Source organism: Arachis hypogaea, chromosome 13 (genome assembly GCF_003086295.3).
Source record: "Arachis hypogaea cultivar Tifrunner chromosome 13, arahy.Tifrunner.gnm2.J5K5, whole genome shotgun sequence".
NCBI classification, from domain to species: Eukaryota; Viridiplantae; Streptophyta; class Magnoliopsida; order Fabales; family Fabaceae; genus Arachis; species Arachis hypogaea.
In genome coordinates this window covers 17,150,243-17,168,530 of record NC_092048.1, presented here as the reverse complement: position 1 = coordinate 17,168,530, position 18,288 = coordinate 17,150,243, and the positions used below count along the sequence as shown (strand labels likewise).

Genomic DNA, 18,288 nt, shown 5'->3' with positions numbered 1-18,288 from the left:
TTAATCAATTAATAAAGAAGCACGCAGAATCTGCAGGTCCTTTTAGTTGGAAACCAGTTCATCATCAATTAGGTTGTCACAATTCAAGAAACAGCATTCCTTCTTATTATATATAGTCAACATGGTCTAAAAATTAAGTGTTAGAAATGGTAATTAATAAGAAAATGTGTTACTAATAGGAACTCTGATCTGATCCTTTTTTCCGCTGTCAATGCAGTAATGGTAATTAATAAGAAGGGAAAATGAGAGATTTAGTATTCTACTATTCTCATTCTATATAGCAACTACAAAGTTTGATTACAATGTTATTCATATAAATGTTACATTATTGCCTTACTGAAATGTTTATTATTTTAACTAATTGCAAGTTGGTAATTTGAATTGAAACTGAGCACGCTACTACTTTATATCTATGATTTGATTTGAATATGATTAGTATTTTCATTAATGTAGTGCTATGTTGACACGAGATGCGCACCAAACTTGTTAGCAACACTTTCTTCTGATTATTTGAATGATGCGCAACGCAACGAGGTCCGAGCAATGGGTTTTCGATCCCTCTTGGGTATTCCCAAGAGGAATTTAAACCATGATTTGATTTTGGTCCTTGCAAATGCCTATAATCCCTCTAAATTTCATATTCTCACTCCAATAGAAAAAGTAGATGCTACTTGGGATTTAGTTGCAGCTCTCTTGGGATTGCATGCATACGGTAATAATTAAAATTTCTTTAAGATCCTTTGGTTTTATTAATTAGGATTGACTGTATAAAATCAAACATGTTGTATAACATGTTTTAAGATCCTTCATTATGTTGCCATTAAATTTGATTTTTAATATCACTTAATTGGTATAGGAGTATAACTATATATTGAATCTGAATCTTGCATTACTGATGACTTGCTTGTTGAACTTTTTACATACTGAAGCCATTAATGTTAAAAATATCGTGCTATGCTGAGTTTGATTATCATGTTGACTACTGAGTTTGATTATACATATTTATCGAGTTTGATTATAATCATGTTTCTCTCATTATTTTCTTTAAAATAGGTGACCCATTCAAGGAGGTAACTAAAGAGCATGAGCCCATGCTTTTAGAGTTCAAGAAAAAAAAAAGTCCAAATTCTTTGAGACAAATATTGTTTAGAAAATTCTCTAAACCAAAAAAAAAAAATCATGTTAGAAAATTCAAGAGGCGGTCCCAGATTTAGGAGAGCTTTCTTATTGTATGCATTTATAACATTTTTGTTAATAAATACAACAATAACTCGGGATAAAATTTTTCCATTTATAATTGATGTTGATAATCCAATGAAGTACAATTGGATTAGATGCATTGTTGATGGCCTTGCTGATGGAGTTTACAACTTTAAAGAAGGAGTGGTGTCAAGTTTGAATGGGGGCATATATGTGCTTCAGGTATTTTTTATTTAAACTAATTTTTTCTTTGACTATTATATAAAGCATGTTTGATTATAATATAACTTTAATTAATTGAATTAAGATTTTATACTTCTGTAAACAAAAATATGGACCCTTTAATTTTGAGAAAGAATCACAACTGCCTTGGCTTCTCCATTGGACAAAGGAACTCATTTATGCCCAAATAGCATTAGAAAGAAAAAGTTCATCGGTACTTACATTGTCCGCTCTCTAAAATTTTATTTTCTATCCATAATGAATGAATTTTTACTAATTATGCATGTCTTATAGGGGCTGGTTGGGTCAAAGGAAGAGCAACCTGTGCCTAAACGGCCAGTTCGACCAAAGAAAAGCGTTGTGAAAGAGGCTACCGAAGTGGAAAAAGAGCAAAGGTGAAAAGAAAAAAGTGGTAGACAGGCCTAAGAAGGATAAAAAAGAATTGAGGCAAGAAGATTCTGCAAAATCAACCAAAGTGAAAAAATAACAAAGTGGAAAGAGAAAAGTGGTAGACAGTCCTAATAAGGACAAAAAGGAATTGAGGCAAGAAGAATCTACAAAATCAAAGAGAGAAAAGAAGCAAGAAGGAGGAGCAAACACAAGTTCCAATGAAAAGTAAGTTAGTTTGGCATTCCCACCATTCTCTGTTTTGACTTTTCAGCACTCATGTATACTACATTCACTTTCGTACATGATGTTAAAAATTAATAATTACTTGCTTCCTTTGATTATACATGTTTATATATTTACAAAGTTTGATTATACATATTTTTAAAGTTTGATTATACTCAGGTTTATTGCTATATTTGACTACTGAGTTTGATTATAAATGTTTACCGAGTTTGATTATATTCAGGTTAAGTGCTATATTTGACTGCTGAGTTTGATTATACATGTTTACTAAGTTTGATTATAATCTAAGTTTGATTATAAATGTTTACCGAGTTTGATTATATTCAGGTTCAGTGCTATATTTGACTGCTGACTTTGATTATATGTGTTTGCTGAGTTTGATTATGCTCAGGTTCAGTGCTATATTTGACTACTGTGTTTGATTATACATGTTTGCTGAGTTTGATTATAAATGACTAACGAGTTTGATTATCCTTCCCATAGTACAATCTAAATCTTCATGAAATGTAAATCGCAAATATGTTTCTAGTTTGATTACATCCTTGCTTTTCCGTGCATTATCCACAGCTGGAATGAAAAGAAAACACACTCACCATCAATGCCTACCTTCGACTTTGGAGTTGAATTTCCTCTAACACCTCCAGCACCTCCAACACCTCTAACAGCTATGACCTTGGATTCAATTGATGTTCCAACCCAACAAGTGTTGGGTTCAAAGATACCATGCCTAAATCAAACAACAGATGTGCCAATAGGGGTGTCAGAACCAATTGTTGAGAAATTAGTATTGGATGCTAATATGACTGAAAAATTATACGAGTGAGTGATGGACGAATGAAAAGATGAAGAGAAGATTGTGGCAACATTTAGTGGCCAGCCCAATGTCTTTCTTAAAAGGACTAATGCACAAACATTAAACCCACGAAATGAAATAGATAATTGGGTTAGTAACACAAAATATTTTGTTTAGTATAAAGTATTTATTTTGTTCTTGAATTATTTGATTAGTAATTGTTTGCTTTGCTTGCATCAAGGTGGTCAACTATTATTGATGCATGCTTAATAAGTTACCACAAACAAGATTCAAGAAAGATGTATATTGCATGAATTCAGACTCAGTGGTAAGAAATTTTAGTATATATCTCTTCGTTTTTTTATTTGACAGATTTTGTTCTATTCTAATTTATGATCAATTTGATTTTAATTGCGCTTATTGAGTTTTTATAAAGTTGGACAAGGTGGGAAGAGCTCTACATCAGCTGACATATCTAGGATCCCTAATTTTATCAAAATTAGGATGCGAGGAAGAAAACTTGTTTTATTACCTTTTTGCCATAACTGTCATTGGTGGTTATATACATTAGATGTTTGTAATAACAAGTTTTATGTCCTCGACCCGTTGTACACATCTTAGACTGCTGAACGGGATGAAATAGATCAATATGTTATAAGTTTATTTTATTATAACAACTTTTATTTAGGTCTTGATATTTGATTATCATATAACTTTGACAATTTCATGACATTTTTAACAAGCAAGTTATCTTGACAACATGTTAGAAATTGCGGATCTTGCATATGTTCAAATCCCCTCAACTCCAACAATTGAATATCTGAACGTACCCAAACAACCAAATTTGCATGATTGTGGTTTGTTTGTAATGAAATATATGAAATTGTGGCATGACTTTAGATGATTCCCACAATTCCATTCATTTCATTACAAACAAACCACAATCATGCAAATTTGGTTGTTTGGGTACGTCCAAATATTCAATTGTTGGAGTTGAGGGGGGTTTGAACATATGTAGGATCCGCAATTCCTAACATGTTGTCAAGATAACTTGCCTGCTAAAAAATGTCATGAAATTGTCAAAGTTATATGATAATCAAATATCAAGACCTAAATAAAAGTTGTTATAACAAAATAAACTTACAACATATTGATCTATTTCATCCTGTTCAGCAGTCTACGATGTGTACAACGGGTCAAGGACGTAAAACTTGTTATTACAAACATCTAATGCATATAACCACTAATGACGGTTATGGCAAAAAGGTAAGAAAATAAGTTTTCTTCCTCGCATCCTAATTTTGATAAAATTAGGGATCCTAGATATGTCAGCTGATGTAGAGCTCTTCTCACCTTACCCAACTTTATAAAAACTCAATAACCGAAATTAAAATCAAATTGATCATAAATTAGAATAGAACAAAATCTGTCAAATAAAAAAACGAAGAGATACATAATAAAATTTCTTACCATTGGGTCTAAATTCATGAAATATATATATCTTTCTTGAATCTTGTTTGTGGTAACTCATTAAGCATGCATCAATAATAGTTGACCACCTTGATACAAGCAAAGCAAACAATTAATAATCAAATAATTCAAGAATAAAATAAATACTTTATACTAAACAAAATATTTTGTGTTACTAACCCAATTATCTATTTCATTTCGTGGCTTTAATGTTTGCGCATTAGTCCTTTTAAGAAAGACATTGCACTGGTCACTAAATGTTGCCACAATCTTCTCTTCATCTTTCCTTTCGTCCATCACCCACTCGTATAATTTTTCAGTCATATTAACATTCAATACTAATTCCTCAACAATTGGTTCTGACACCTCTATTGGCACATCTGTTGTTTGATTTAGGCATGGTATCTTTGAACCCAACACTTGTTGGGTTGGAACATCAATTGAATCCAAGGTCATAGTTGTTAGAGGTGTTGGAGGTGCTGGAGGTGTTAGAGGAAATTCAACTCCAAGGTTAAAGGTAGGCATTGATGGTGAGTGTGTTTTCTTTTCATTCCGGTTGTGGATAATGCACGGAAAAGCAAGGATGTAATCAAACTAGAAACATATTTGCGATTTACATTTCATGAAGATTTAGATTGTACTATGGGAAGGATAATCAAACTCATTAGTCATTTATAATCAAACTCAGCAAACATGTATAATCAAACACAGTAGTCAAATATAGCACTGAACCTGAGCATAATTAAACTCAGCAAACACATATAATCAAACTTAGCATTCAAATATAGCACTAAACCTGAATATAATCAAACTCGGTAAACATGTATAATCAAACTCAGATTATAATCAAACTTAGCATTCAAATATAGCACTGAACCTGAATATAATCAAACTTGGTAAACATGTATAATCAAACTCAGATTATAATCAAACTCAGTAAACATATATAATCAAACTCAATAGTCAAATATAGTACTAAACCTGAGTATAATCAAACTTTAAAAATATGTATAATCAAACTCAGAGTATAATCAAAGAAACCAAGTAATTATTAATTTTTAACACCATGTACGAAAGTGAATGTAGTATACATGAGTGTTGAAAAGTCAAAACAGAGAATAATGGGAATACCAAACTAACTTTTCATTGGAACTTATGTTTGCTCCTCCTTCTTGCTTCTTTTCTCTCTTTGATTTTGTAGAGTCTTCTTGCCTCAATTCTTTTTTGTCCTTATTAGGACTGTCTACCACTTTTCTCTTTTTACTTTGTTGTTTTTTCACTTTGGTTGATTTTGCAGAATCTTCTTGCCTCAATTCTTTTTTATCCTTCTTAGGGCTGTCTACCACTTTTTTCTTTTCACTTTGCTCTTTTTCCACTTTAGTAGCCTCTTTCACAACGCTTTTCTTAGGTCGAACTGGCCTTTTAGGCATAGGTTGCTCTTCCTTTGACCTAACCAGTCCTTATAAGACATGCATAATTAGTGAAAATTCATTCACTATGGATAGAAAATAAAATTTTAGACAGCGGACAATGCAAGTACTGATGAACTTTTTCTTTCTAATGTTATTTGGGCAGAAATGAGTTTCTTTGTCCAATGGAAAAGCCAAGGCGGTTGTGGTTCTTTCTCGAAATCAAAGGGTCCATATATTTGCTTATGGAAGTATAAAATCTGAATTCAATTAATTAAAGTTATATTATAATCAAACATGCTTTTGATTAAAATTAGTTTAAATAAAAAATACCTAAAGCAAATATATGCACCCATTCAAATTTGACACCACTTCTTTAAAGTTATTAACTCCATCAGCAACGCCATCAACAATGTATCTAATCCAATTATACTTCATTGGATTATCAACATCAATTACAAATGGAAAAATTTTATCCCAAGTTATTGTTGTATTTATTGATAACAAAAATGTTATCAATGTATACAACAAGAAAGCTCTCCTAAATCTAGGACCCCCTCTTGGATTTTCTAACATGATTTGTCTCAAAGCATTTGGACTTTTTTTTTTCTTGAACTCTAAAAGCATGGGCTCATGCTCTTTAGTTACCTCCTTGAATGGGTCACTTATTTTAAAGAAAATAATGAGAGAAACATTATTATAATCAAACTCGGTAAACATGTATAATCAAACTCAGTAAATATGTATAATCAAACTCAGTAGTCAACATGATAATCAAACTCAGCATAACATGATATTTTTAACATCAATAGCTTCAATATGTAAAATGTTCAACAAGCAAGTCATCAGTAATGCAAGATTCAAATTCAATATATAGTTATACTCCTATACCAATCAAGTGATATTAAAAATCAAATTTAATAGCAACATAATGAAGAATCTTAAAACATGTTATACAACATGTTTGATTTTATACAGTCAATCCTAATTAATAAACTAAAGGATCTTAAAGAAATTTTAATTATTACTGTATGCACGCAATTCCAAGACAGCTGCAACTGAATTCCAAGTAACATCTACTTTTCCTATTGGAGTGGGAAGATGAAATTTGAAAGAATTATAGGCATTTACAAGAGCCAAAATCAAATTATGGTTTAAATTCTTCTTAGGAAATGGGAATACCCAAGAGAGATCCAAAACCCATTGCTCGGACTTCATTGCGTTGCGCATCATTCAAATAATCAGAAGAAAGTGTCGCTAACAAGTTTGGTACGCTTCTCGTGTCAATATATATAGCACTACATTAATGAAAATACTAATCATATTCAAATCAAATCATAGATATAAAGTAGTAGCGTGCTCAGTTTCAATTCAAATTACCAACTTGTAATTGGTTAAAATAATAAACATTTCAGTAAGGCAATAATGTAACATCTATATGAATAACATTGTAATCAAAATATGTAGTTGCTATATAGAATGAGAATACTAGAATACTAAATCTCCCCTTTTTCCTTCTTATTAATTACCATTACTGCATTGCAGGGGAAAAAAGGATCAGATCAGAGTTCTTATTAGTGACACATTTTCTTATTAATTACCGTTACTAACACTTAATTTTTAGACCATGTTGACTATATATAACAAGAAGAAATGCTGTTTCTTGAATTGTGATAACCTAATTGATGATGAACTAGTTTCCAACTAAAAAGACCTACAGATTCTTCGTGCTTCTTTATTAATTGATTAATTAATTAATTTTCTAAACTTTAATAATTAATAATTAATAAGCGCTTAGCTTGTGACCTAGTGATAATAATCAACCAGACCTATGTAAGGCTAGTGTTGGAGGTTACTGTGAATAATGTTTTTACTTAATTAGTGTAATGCAGCTAGATATAGATCATGGACACACTGATAGCAACTTTATTGGAAACCAGAATTATAGGTCAAACTTTGAAAGTTGCAAGTTAATCACTGGAAAAGACCAATAATTGGAGCAAATGTAACTCACACTTCTCTTTATTGCACACACACAGTAGCCATGTATCATGCTTTGGAATTGTCAGTTACAGTATGTGTTAGCTAAAGTGGCAAAATAAAAGATTTGAACTCCACTGCATTCAGTGAGTATTATTTCTGAAATTCAGAGATAATAATCAAACAGTAAAATACAACATGTGTTAAATAAAGTAGCATTTGATTCATTGTGTAAACTAATATTTAGTAATGCACTCTGCATAATAAAATCAGAGCATGCAAAGACCTTATCATATGGAAAAAAATCTAGCATAAAAGATAAAAAAAATAAAGACAAAATACCTTTCTCTACTTCTTCTCCTTCGAAGTTTTTTCGATACATTTTTTCTTTTATTTTCTTTGGTATCCCTGTTTTCTGGTTCTCTTTCTACTCGTTTTGGTGCAATCTTCTTTCGCATATTTCAAAACTAGCAAATTAAACAACCAAAATTCAATCAAATTCAAAAAGTAAAAAAAGTTAAAACTCAATAATCAAATATCAAGTATGCTATAATCAAATATATTGTAATATCATATTTTAAAAACTAAGCATAATCAAATAGACTCCAAATCATATAACAAAAATTCAATTATAATCAAACATGCTGTAAATATCACATTTGTTTAAGTCTGAAAAAAATAGAGACTTAGAAATTAAGGCATAATTATCCATGCCGAGTTTAAGCCTAGTTGGACCTTCGTCTTGGCAAGCTCGAAGGGCACTGCCAATGGCATAGTGATTTGACATGAGGCCAGCAGAAATCATCTCTTTGAATAGAATATAAACGTCATCAGGCATGCCATTTTGTGCATATTCTGAAATCAAACAAGACCACGAAACCGTGTTTCCTTTGGGGCATTTCAGCAAACAGCTTTTGTGCGCAAAACAAATTGCCAATTTCTGACATAAATGTTGACAAGAGTATTGGACAGGAAAACATCCAACTATACTATAATATAATTTTAAAAAACTGAGCACAATCAAACTCATAATAATCAAATATACTTCAACTCATATCACAAAAATTCAGTTATAATCAATTAATAGTCTACTAATAATTAATTGTTAAAATTAGCATAGTGAGACTTCAATTCAAAATCCTAACTTAAATATTTTTAGTACAAACTATGCACAACACAAATTCATTTATAGAAACTCAAAATAACGAAGGAAAATGTGGTCGAAGAAGCTAATAGATGCTGGAAACGAACAAGAAAAATACCGTCGAAGAAACTGATAGAATAAAACAAGGAAAATGCAAGGAAAATGCAGTCGATGAAATTCATGCTTGAGACAGAGAGCACCACGACGCTCGAGACAAAGGAAGGAGAATCGCAACCGCGCCTGAAAGAGAGCGAAGGAAAATCGTGCCACCGGAGAGAGAGGGAAGGAGAATCGTGCCGCTGGAGAGAGAGAGGGAAGGAGAATCACCGTTGAGAATGAGGATGAGAAAGGAGTCGCGTCGGAGAGTGAGAGTGAGAGTGAGAGTGAGGAAAGGAGAAAGAAGAACGTTGTTTCAGCGCGTGAGAGTAAGGTTGAGAGTGAGGTTTTTATTTTTAATTTTTGAATTTTGTATTTTATATTGTATACGTATATAAATACGATGGCTGAAAATGGTGTGCATATAGCACAACTGAATAAATAAATGAGTTGATCGTAAAGTTAAGACAAGAACATTTACCAAATGGATAAGTTTATAGCTCCTATTATTACATGGCTTTCTCCAAGGGGAAATTCCCAGAAAAGTTTCATTTTGTTTGACTGGAAATAAAAGTTTCATTCACACACCGAATGTTAGCTAATAAAAATAGTTTGAAATTTCGTGTCCATGATGAAAGCAAGGTTAGTTGATTGCTTATTTAATTTGCTCTGGGAAGTTATGATTCTGTTGTTGATAATTCAAGATGGCTTAATGTAATATAAAATTTAACTTGTTTGACTAAGAGATATCGAAACATTCGTGTTTTACATCAGGTGAGGCAATTGACAGATAAGAAGCTGTCGGTGTCATTGCAGCATTCTTTCTTAACTATGTAAAACTTGCTGCTGGTGAAGCCTTGTTCCTTGGCGCAAATTTAGCCGGGAATTGTGTTGAATGCATCCCAAACACAGAGATGTCCAGACTCTTTGTTCCATGCTCACATACAAGCAGGTATATGATACATCACAGACAATGGAGATATAGATAAGAAAGAAAAATTTGTGGCTGTCTTTGTTCCCACTGTCCTAGTTTTCAAGTAATTGAAGGTGATGTTCTTTTTGCAGCTCCTAACATTGAGATTAGCATCATTAGTGCATCCAAGTTGCATCTGTATAGAGCAGGGGTTAATAGCAAAATTTTTCATTTTAAGTCTCTTGGATGTATTCTATTTATCGACGAATAATCAATAAATGAAGTTCCTCCAAAATATTCTGATCTATGTCTACATCATTGCCGACGATATACTTGTAATGATCTTTTTAATATCTTGGAAATTATTAGTTGAAAAATAAAAATAAAATATTGTTATATACAACTCAATGCGAAAGAAAGTGTTACATCCTGTACAGTAGAGTCAATGAGTTGAGAATCAAGTGAGGAGATTAGAAAACAGAAATTATTCCACTACTCTGAAAAGCTGAGGTGGTCATTGTCAGAATGTAACTTTAAATTTTTAACAAGATTTCGAAATACCAACTCCAAGAACTGCAATCTCAACTTTGCATGCAAAACAAATAATCAAACGTGTCTAGTACATCTACAAATCATTTGATGAGGAAGCATTCTTGTTCACACCTTTGACTCTTGTAAACAACTATGATCTTCAATTCACACCTCCAATATTTCCAATGATTGAAGGCACATGATGTTTATGTTTCAGCATTTTTTTCTATTTTTGTAATCGTTTTCTCTTGTTTCTGTGATTTAACAACATTGTCTAGTCAATGTTAGTAGTTATTAGCATGGGAATAAAAAAGATCCAATATTTCACTTCTAGTAGACTTCCAAGGGTAAATAAATAAATCGATAAAGATAGCATGCAAGGAAGTATCAAGAATGCAAACAAAATTCATGGCCGCATCATGCACAATTGCACACTATGGATACCCTCTACAGTATGTAGTAATTTTCATGTCAATCTAGAATATTAAACAACACCAAATAAACTCTTAGTAGCTGGAACAAAAATACTAAAATTCCATCAAGACATTCTAGGCATCTGTGATTGGAAACTCAAAAGATACATCTTTTCCGGTAAGCTTCCTGTAAACTCCAGAGAAAGCCTCCAGCTTGTATTCAGTGTTGTTGCGTTCCTTCGGATCCAAGAAAACCTTAAATTGGCAACAATGGTGAAAACCAAACTAGTGTCAGCTTATAAAATAAAACATAAAGACTTGGCGAATTTGAATGAGCAATATCTTCACAAGAAGTTACTTTGATTATTTTTGATCCGTCGAGTCTGTATCTGACTCGTTTGCCAACAATCTCGGCAGGATAAACTACGTCTTCAAGAATAGCATCATGCACAGCAGTCAAAGTGCGGGTACGGGGCCGCTGAACAGCAGACCCTTTCTTTGGAGGACGCACGATCCTTCTTGTGGCGATCAACACAACATCCTGTCAGTTGGTACGATCTTCATCCATCAAAACACAGAACGAAACAGAATGGAAAATCATAGGCATGTATATTGGTTTCACATTAAGGTCAAATGTAGTAAACTACAACCTTCCCACTAAACTTCTTCTCAAGCTCCCTGACAAGACGAAGATGAATTTTGCGGAACGACTTCCTCAATCTGAAAGGAACATAGATGACCACAGCCTTGCGATTCCCAGCCACGTCCATTTGACTGCACAAGAAATAGCATTAACTTTATCATGAAGAGCAATAACATTGTTTAATAAACATACATCTATCAGAAAATTTGTACTAGGATATTTGTATATATTTCTGTATTCAGATGGTCTCTAAATACAGCCTTAATAATTGGCAATATACTTACATTGCCTGGTTTATGTAAAGATCTTTCAAATCACTTTTCAGGTCCTGATTAGTGTTCTCCAAATCAAACACGTACTACAAACAAACAAACAAACAAAAAATTCAGGATTTCAGTGAAGAGCATAGTGTTTAGTTCATTAAATCAGTAAAATCCTTAAAAGGAGGCAACATAAACCTGTGCAACTGTCTCCTCAAACTCAGTGGGTTCAGCATCATTATCCTTGTGGATTTTCTTCCTTGAAGTGAACATTTTGGTCAATCTCTGTCATGATTAAAAAAAAAAACCATCACAATGTTGCCATATGAACTATTATCCACTCAAAAACTATTAAGCTAGAATTAGTTCGAAGTTAGAACCTAAGGGGAAAAAAAAAACACTCAGAATGACTGTTTTACATCAAACATAACACAACAATTTGAAGTCATAATTTTTACAAAGGAACTCAATTGAAAGCTGCAAATGAAAAAAATTGACTGCAAGTTGTTCTAAGAACCCCAAGTATGAAAATTTTTCTTCTACTCTCACGGTTTCAACGAAGCAGGAGCAATGTGCAAAACAATGTGAAGGGAATAATGCGAATTCTGAGCAGCGCAAGAGAGATTCAATCAGGTGACTAAATTGGAACGGCGAAAAAGATAGAAGCTTTGGAAATTGATTGGATAAAAGAAAAGCGTACCGAATCGTTGCCGAGATGTGCAGTTGCAGTCCTTGAGCTTCAGAAAGAAGAAGACGCAGCTACGCCCAGGGATGCTTTTATACATATACTCCATGCTGACGTTGCCCTAATCTTCTTCTGCGCATTCCATTTTTCCCCCAAACATGTTAACTTATACCCCAAGTATTATAATTTTCTTTTATGTTGATGGTTGGTTTAGACTTTAGACTCAATTTTTAATTAAGTTTTTTTTTTTAAAAATAGTTTAAATAATAAATATTTATATTAAAAATAGTTTATAAATAAATTATTTTGTGTTTAAATTTTTAGTTTTAAAAGTGTTTATTTTAAAAGAAATGTGATAAAAAAAATTATTATAAAAAAAATCATTTTTTTAAACTCCTAAATAACTTTTTAAAAAACTGTAATTTAATTTTGAAAATTGAATTAGATATTAATACTACTATTTTTTATAAGTCAAAAATTCAAAAAAATTACTTTTAAAATTTTCAAACAAATCCTTAATAATTTTGAATTGAATTCTCACTATAGAATAACCCATGTTATGATTTCTATAAAATTTCTAATGTTTGAATCGAATTACTTCTAGGAAAATGATATATGGGGTTTTACTTAAAATAAAATTATATTATTTTATTTAACAAAGATTATTAGGTAAATAATGACAACAATAATAAAATTTATTAAAAAATTTAGATAAGGTTGACCCAAGTAATCTTATCAATGCCAAATTGCTAACAAATAAATAGTTGGGAAAAAAAAAGGAAGAGATTGAGTTTTATATATGATGAGTATTGGTATATTACAAAGGCTACTAATAAATTATGGATGTTGTGAAAATTAGTTTAGAAAATATTGAATTTGAATATATGAAATTATACATTAAATTTTTGATAATTTTATTGTATATTTAATTAAAATGATTCAATCATAGTTTGACTCCGATTAGATTATTGAATCGATTTAATGATTAGTTCGAGGTTGATTTTTTTCATTATGGAAGAGGGACAGGTATTGTGTCGGACTAGAGAAGATGGGGGTGTTATACAGAATTGTGGGATAGTTTTTGGCTCAAATTTGATAGGAAGAAATCGGACCCTCCGAATTCTTTGTTTTAAAAATTTTGTAAACAAATCGGAGGGTCCGTTTTGCTTGTAGCATACAAAATTCACATAGAAGAAATCGGACCGCGTTATATCTCCTAAGCAAAATGAAAATGGTCCGTTTTTTTTTGTTGGTTTTTTTGTTTGAATTTGGATCTACTGTCCGACTTGTGCGTGAGAAATTTTTTTTAATTTACAGAAAATCGGAGGGTTCGAGTTCCTTTCAGCAACTCGCAGGGTCTGATTACTGTCTTCCTGACACCACAGCCCGGTAATGCCTCCATAATAAAATTAATTTGCAATAGTTTGATTCTCACAATTTTTGTTATAATTTCTATAATTTGTTCAATTGTGATTATGTATGATTTCTGTGATTTTAAATTTAGGATTTTTGTGATTTTAATTATTAGGATTTAGCTAATATATGTCCTGTGTTTTTATGGCATGTGATAATTGATAAGTTTATTATTATTGAAAAATTTTAAATATTTTTATTTAATGAATGTAAAATAAATATATTACAATTTTAAATTTTTTATATTTTTAATGAGAATTTTTTTGGAGTTAAACCCTAAAATGGTTTTTGAAATTGGTGTCGTGCACTAAAATATTCACAGAGATTCCAATTGCATCAATTACGTCCCTGAGATTGAAAAAAATGCACCATATTAACGATATGATGACATGACATGATGACGTGGACTGTAAGTGACACATGTCACTTTCATGATTTGACCACATGTAATAGTATGATGATGTGGTGACTAGTGACACGTGGCATGCTGACGTGGATGGTTGTGCCACGTGTCACAATGTTATTTGGCCACGTGTCTGTTTGTGCCACGTGTTGCAACAATATTCGTCCACATGTCATCCATTATGGCATCGTTGTAGATGCACCAAATTAGTCCGTCACTTTGCATTAAGTGACTCATTTTAGTCCCTGAAATTGAATGTCATGCACCAAACTAGTCCCTTCACCAATTTTTTCTCATTTTTTTTCTATAAATTCAAAATTCTCAATATTTTTGAATGCATTAATTTCAATTCTATTTTTTCATATGTTCTTCAAATAAAAGTGCTTTTATAAAATATTTTTTCTCTTGCAAATATCCTAACCGCCGACTTGGAGTTAACGTGAAGGCATTTTAAGCACCTTCACTACCATTTCCGACCTATTTCAGTGCTTTTATAAAATATTTTTTTTCTTGCGGATACCCCTAACCGCTGTCTTGGAGTTGACGTGAAGGCATTTCAAGCTTCTCTCATTACCATCACCGACCTCTTTCGTCTAGACTGCAGAGGTCGGAGATGGTAGTGAGGGTGTTTGAAATGCCTTCAATCTAACTCATTTAGACATAATGAAAACGTGTATTTCATAACAAAAAAATATTTATTTTAATTATTAATTTCTTATTAAAAACACATGTTTTTTTTATGCAAAAATGTATCTAATCAGTCATATAATTATTTTTTTATGATAACATACTTATATATTACAAAATTTAGTAATGTTAAATTATTAAAAAAATTATATAATTAAAACTAAAATCTTAAAAATTTTTATGAAAACACTTTTATTTAAATGATATATGAAAAAATAGAATTAAAATTAGTGTATCCAAGATATTAAAAATTTTAAATTTAAAAAAAATGAAAAAAACTGGTGAAGGGACTAGTTTGGTGCACGACATTCAATACTAAAATGAGTCCCTTAATGCAAAGTGAGGGACTAATTTGGTGCATATACAACGATGACATAATCGATGATAGTGGACGAATACTGTTGCGACACGTGGCACAAACGGACACGTGGCCAAATAACATTGTGACACGTGGCACAACCATCCACGTCAGCATGCCATGTGTCACTGGTCACCACATTATCATACCGTTACACGTGGTCAAATTATGAAGTGACGTGTCACTTAAGTCCACGTCATCATACCATGTCATCACATCATTAATGGAAAATGGGTCAGGGACTAATATGGTACATTTTTTTCAATCTCAGGAACGTAATTGGTGCAATTGGAATCTTAGAGACGATTTTAGTGCACGACGCCAATCTAAGAGACCATTTTAAGATTTAACTCACTTTCTTGTTTTGTAATCTTTTAACATATGCCTTTATAAATAAATCCTAATTATTATATTATAGCATTGTTTTGACTTCTGTGATTTATGTAATTTTGCTGCGATTTATGTGGAAGTATAGAGTTGAATACAGACTAAAACCCCATTTTGGTCCCTGAGATTCACGCGATTACTCATTTTAGTCCTCGAGATTTAAAATTACCTATACTGGTCCTCCAGATTTAGATCCGGGCACCAATGTAGTCCCTCAGCCCTTTCCGGTGATGACTCAGCAAACGGAGTGCCATGGTGGCACCCTCTCTGCCACACTGGACCCTCTCTAAACGACGTCGTTTCCCTCTTTAGTGCCCAAATAAGTAAAAAAACGCTGTGACTTGTGTATGAAGGAGAAGAAACGAGTTTTACCCCCATACAAAATATTCATCTTCTTCTCTACCTCCATCATTCTTCTTCATCTTTAATCAATGGTGCCAGTGAAGAGTTTCTGAAATCATTCATCACCCAAGTTGAACTAACCCATGGCTAGGTTAGAGTGGAATCGTGTTTCAAAGGAAGGAGGTTGCTCTCCTCTCGTTCTTAGCCAAGGTAAGCGTTAATGTTGGGTTTAGTGGCTTTAATTTTTTTTTTTTTTTTTTATTTTGGAATGCATGTATGATTGTACTCTATGGTGCTGGTGTTCTTGTCAATGGAGAACCTTTATGCTTTGTTGCAACTATTTTTTCTAGGATTTCTTTGATTGCTTATACGTTGGGTTGGGTTGTTGGGGTGCTCTATTTTTTTATGAATGGAACAGGGGATGATGTTGATAGGGTTAGGGCTATGCAATTTTAAACTGGTTTTTGAATTTTGGTTTTCATCTCTGAACAATTTTGAATCTTACACTGAAAATTCAAGTTAATGGGGGATTTATCAACATGCATTTTGAAGAAAAGAATTGCGTTAAAATGTTAGAAAAAAATCATTGTTCATTATTGTGATCAGTTACTACTACTGCAGTAATGCTTTGATGCAGTAAATTTTTATAAAAACCAAAATCTGCACAACAATTTTAGCCATCAAGTTTGTTGTATTTATCTACAAAAATTTTCACCACAATTTTATCTATGACTAAGCATGCTATTATATTGTCCAATTGAAACTACATATATCTTCTTATAGTTGAGACAGTTCTACTAGAAAAAAAAAACTAAATGTATGCTGAACCTTTTAAACATTTTAAAAAATAACAAGTTTATGTTAGAACCTTTTAAAAATTTTAATTGTGTTACCTATATTTCTAAAACATATCAAATTTCTAAAATTTCTATGGTTTGAGGAATCTAGACAACGATAATGAACTCATGGATATGTGAATGCCATTGTTATATCATAACCTATTACTGTATTTTAACTTTGGAACCTGAATATTTTTACATGATATAGGTTGCTGAAAATATAAGGCCTGCAAAGTTGCCGGCAAGAAGAAGAAGTTCTCCACCACCGAGTTCTGTCACAGTTAATCCATTGCAGGGTGCTAGCTTAGAAACAACATCAAGGATGGCAAGTTTAATGAAGTTTGTGTCTACTCCCGGTTTCAAAGCACCAAGAAAAAAGACTTGAAAAAATTAGTTAGATGTGTTTAGGGAGGTTATGAAAATTAGTATGTGGCATTAGACCTTTAATGTTTTGTTAAAATTTAGACAATGACTACTAAGATCAGTCCTGGTTATTTTGATATCACAGTGGATCTTTTGATGTTAATACTTATGATGCTTGGTTATGCATCTTTTTTGTTCAACTCTGATAACTAATTTAATATAAATCCAGTTTGCTGTTTAACTTGCTTATTGTAATCCTATTTAAATATAACTCAGTTTTGTTGAATCATGTGTAAGTCACAAGAATACCACAAATTACTCTTTATTCATTCCATTCAAATATTTTTACACAATACATATTCCATTACATTATATTACACATGAATCCTTCCATAATTTTTTCTTCAAAATTTGTCACACATCACTAACAGAAAACACTACCATCATAAACACAGCTACCATCAACAAATTGGTCATGAATTTCTGACTTCTTACATTATTTTTCAACCTCCCAACCCTCCATGCTAGGTTCATCTTCATTCTACCATTGACTCTATCAGAATCTGCTATTCCAGCACTTTCCTCTTAAACAATGTCAGCCCAAACAAACATACCACATCAAGTCTTTTTCCTTGTCTGAAATGAACCAATAAAAGATAATGAAATGAAGTAGGCAAGAACAAATTAATAAAATATCATATATTTAACTTACATTATAATTGGGATATCCAAAAAATGGCTTGTTTGAATTTGATTCTGTTCCGGACCATCCAGAATTGGACGATAACCACACCCACACCATTCCGACACCCTCGCACTTCTGTTCCAGCTTTGTGACTTGGCCCAGTTATCGCTTGAAGGAGAATGATTCGAGTTTTCAGCTACGGTGCTTCCACCACCCACCATGGTGCTGCAACTAATAGCGACAAATAACAAAGATTTAACAAGAAGAGCAACAATAAGAAGAAGAAGACAAAGAAGAATAAGAAGATAAGAGGAGGGAAGACGGAAGTTGAAGAAGATCGTAATTCAAATAAATGAGAGAAAATTAGGGTTTTAGAGACTAAATTGGGTATAAATACAACCCTCGCCACCTCAGCTAGC

The 18,288-nt window shown here is 32.2% G+C and overlaps 1 protein-coding gene and 1 long non-coding RNA gene across 3 annotated transcripts; both read right to left on the bottom strand.

Moving 5' to 3' along the window:
* Window positions 1-6,572: 6,572 nt before the first annotated feature.
* LOC112735791 (uncharacterized) lies at window positions 6,573-9,272 on the bottom strand. The gene is made up of 3 exons (XR_003168540.3): window positions 8,970-9,272; window positions 8,050-8,174; window positions 6,573-7,025 (listed from the first exon to the last, which is right to left on the bottom strand). It is a non-coding gene; the product is annotated as an uncharacterized lncRNA (long non-coding RNA).
* Window positions 9,273-10,725: 1,453 nt separating this feature from the next.
* LOC112737507 (small ribosomal subunit protein eS7) lies at window positions 10,726-12,590 on the bottom strand. Of its 2 annotated transcripts, none has more exons than XM_025787432.3 (6): window positions 12,408-12,590; window positions 11,906-11,992; window positions 11,732-11,805; window positions 11,455-11,578; window positions 11,163-11,345; window positions 10,726-11,059 (listed from the first exon to the last, which is right to left on the bottom strand). In XM_025787432.3, the coding sequence occupies exons 2-6, from the start codon at window positions 11,978-11,980 to the stop codon at window positions 10,940-10,942; spliced, it is 576 nt and encodes a 191-aa protein (XP_025643217.1). In that variant the 5' UTR covers window positions 11,981-11,992; window positions 12,408-12,590; the 3' UTR covers window positions 10,726-10,939. The 2 variants fall into 2 exon arrangements, with proteins under 2 accessions (XP_025643217.1, XP_072067437.1); XM_072211336.1 differs by lacking the exon at window positions 12,408-12,590 and adding an exon at window positions 12,257-12,358.
* Window positions 12,591-18,288: the final 5,698 nt, after the last annotated feature.

Coding starts and splice junctions, on each gene's coding strand:
- LOC112737507 (XM_025787432.3), bottom strand. CDS start 11,980: ATGTTCACTTCAAGGAAGAAAATCCACAAGGATAATGATGCTGAACCC. Junction 11,579..11,731: donor CTTTACATAAACCAGGCAAT/GTAAGTATATTG, acceptor TTTCTTGTGCAG/TCAAATGGACGTGGCTGGGA. Junction 11,346..11,454: donor AGAAGAAGTTTAGTGGGAAG/GTTGTAGTTTAC, acceptor ACCAACTGACAG/GATGTTGTGTTGATCGCCAC.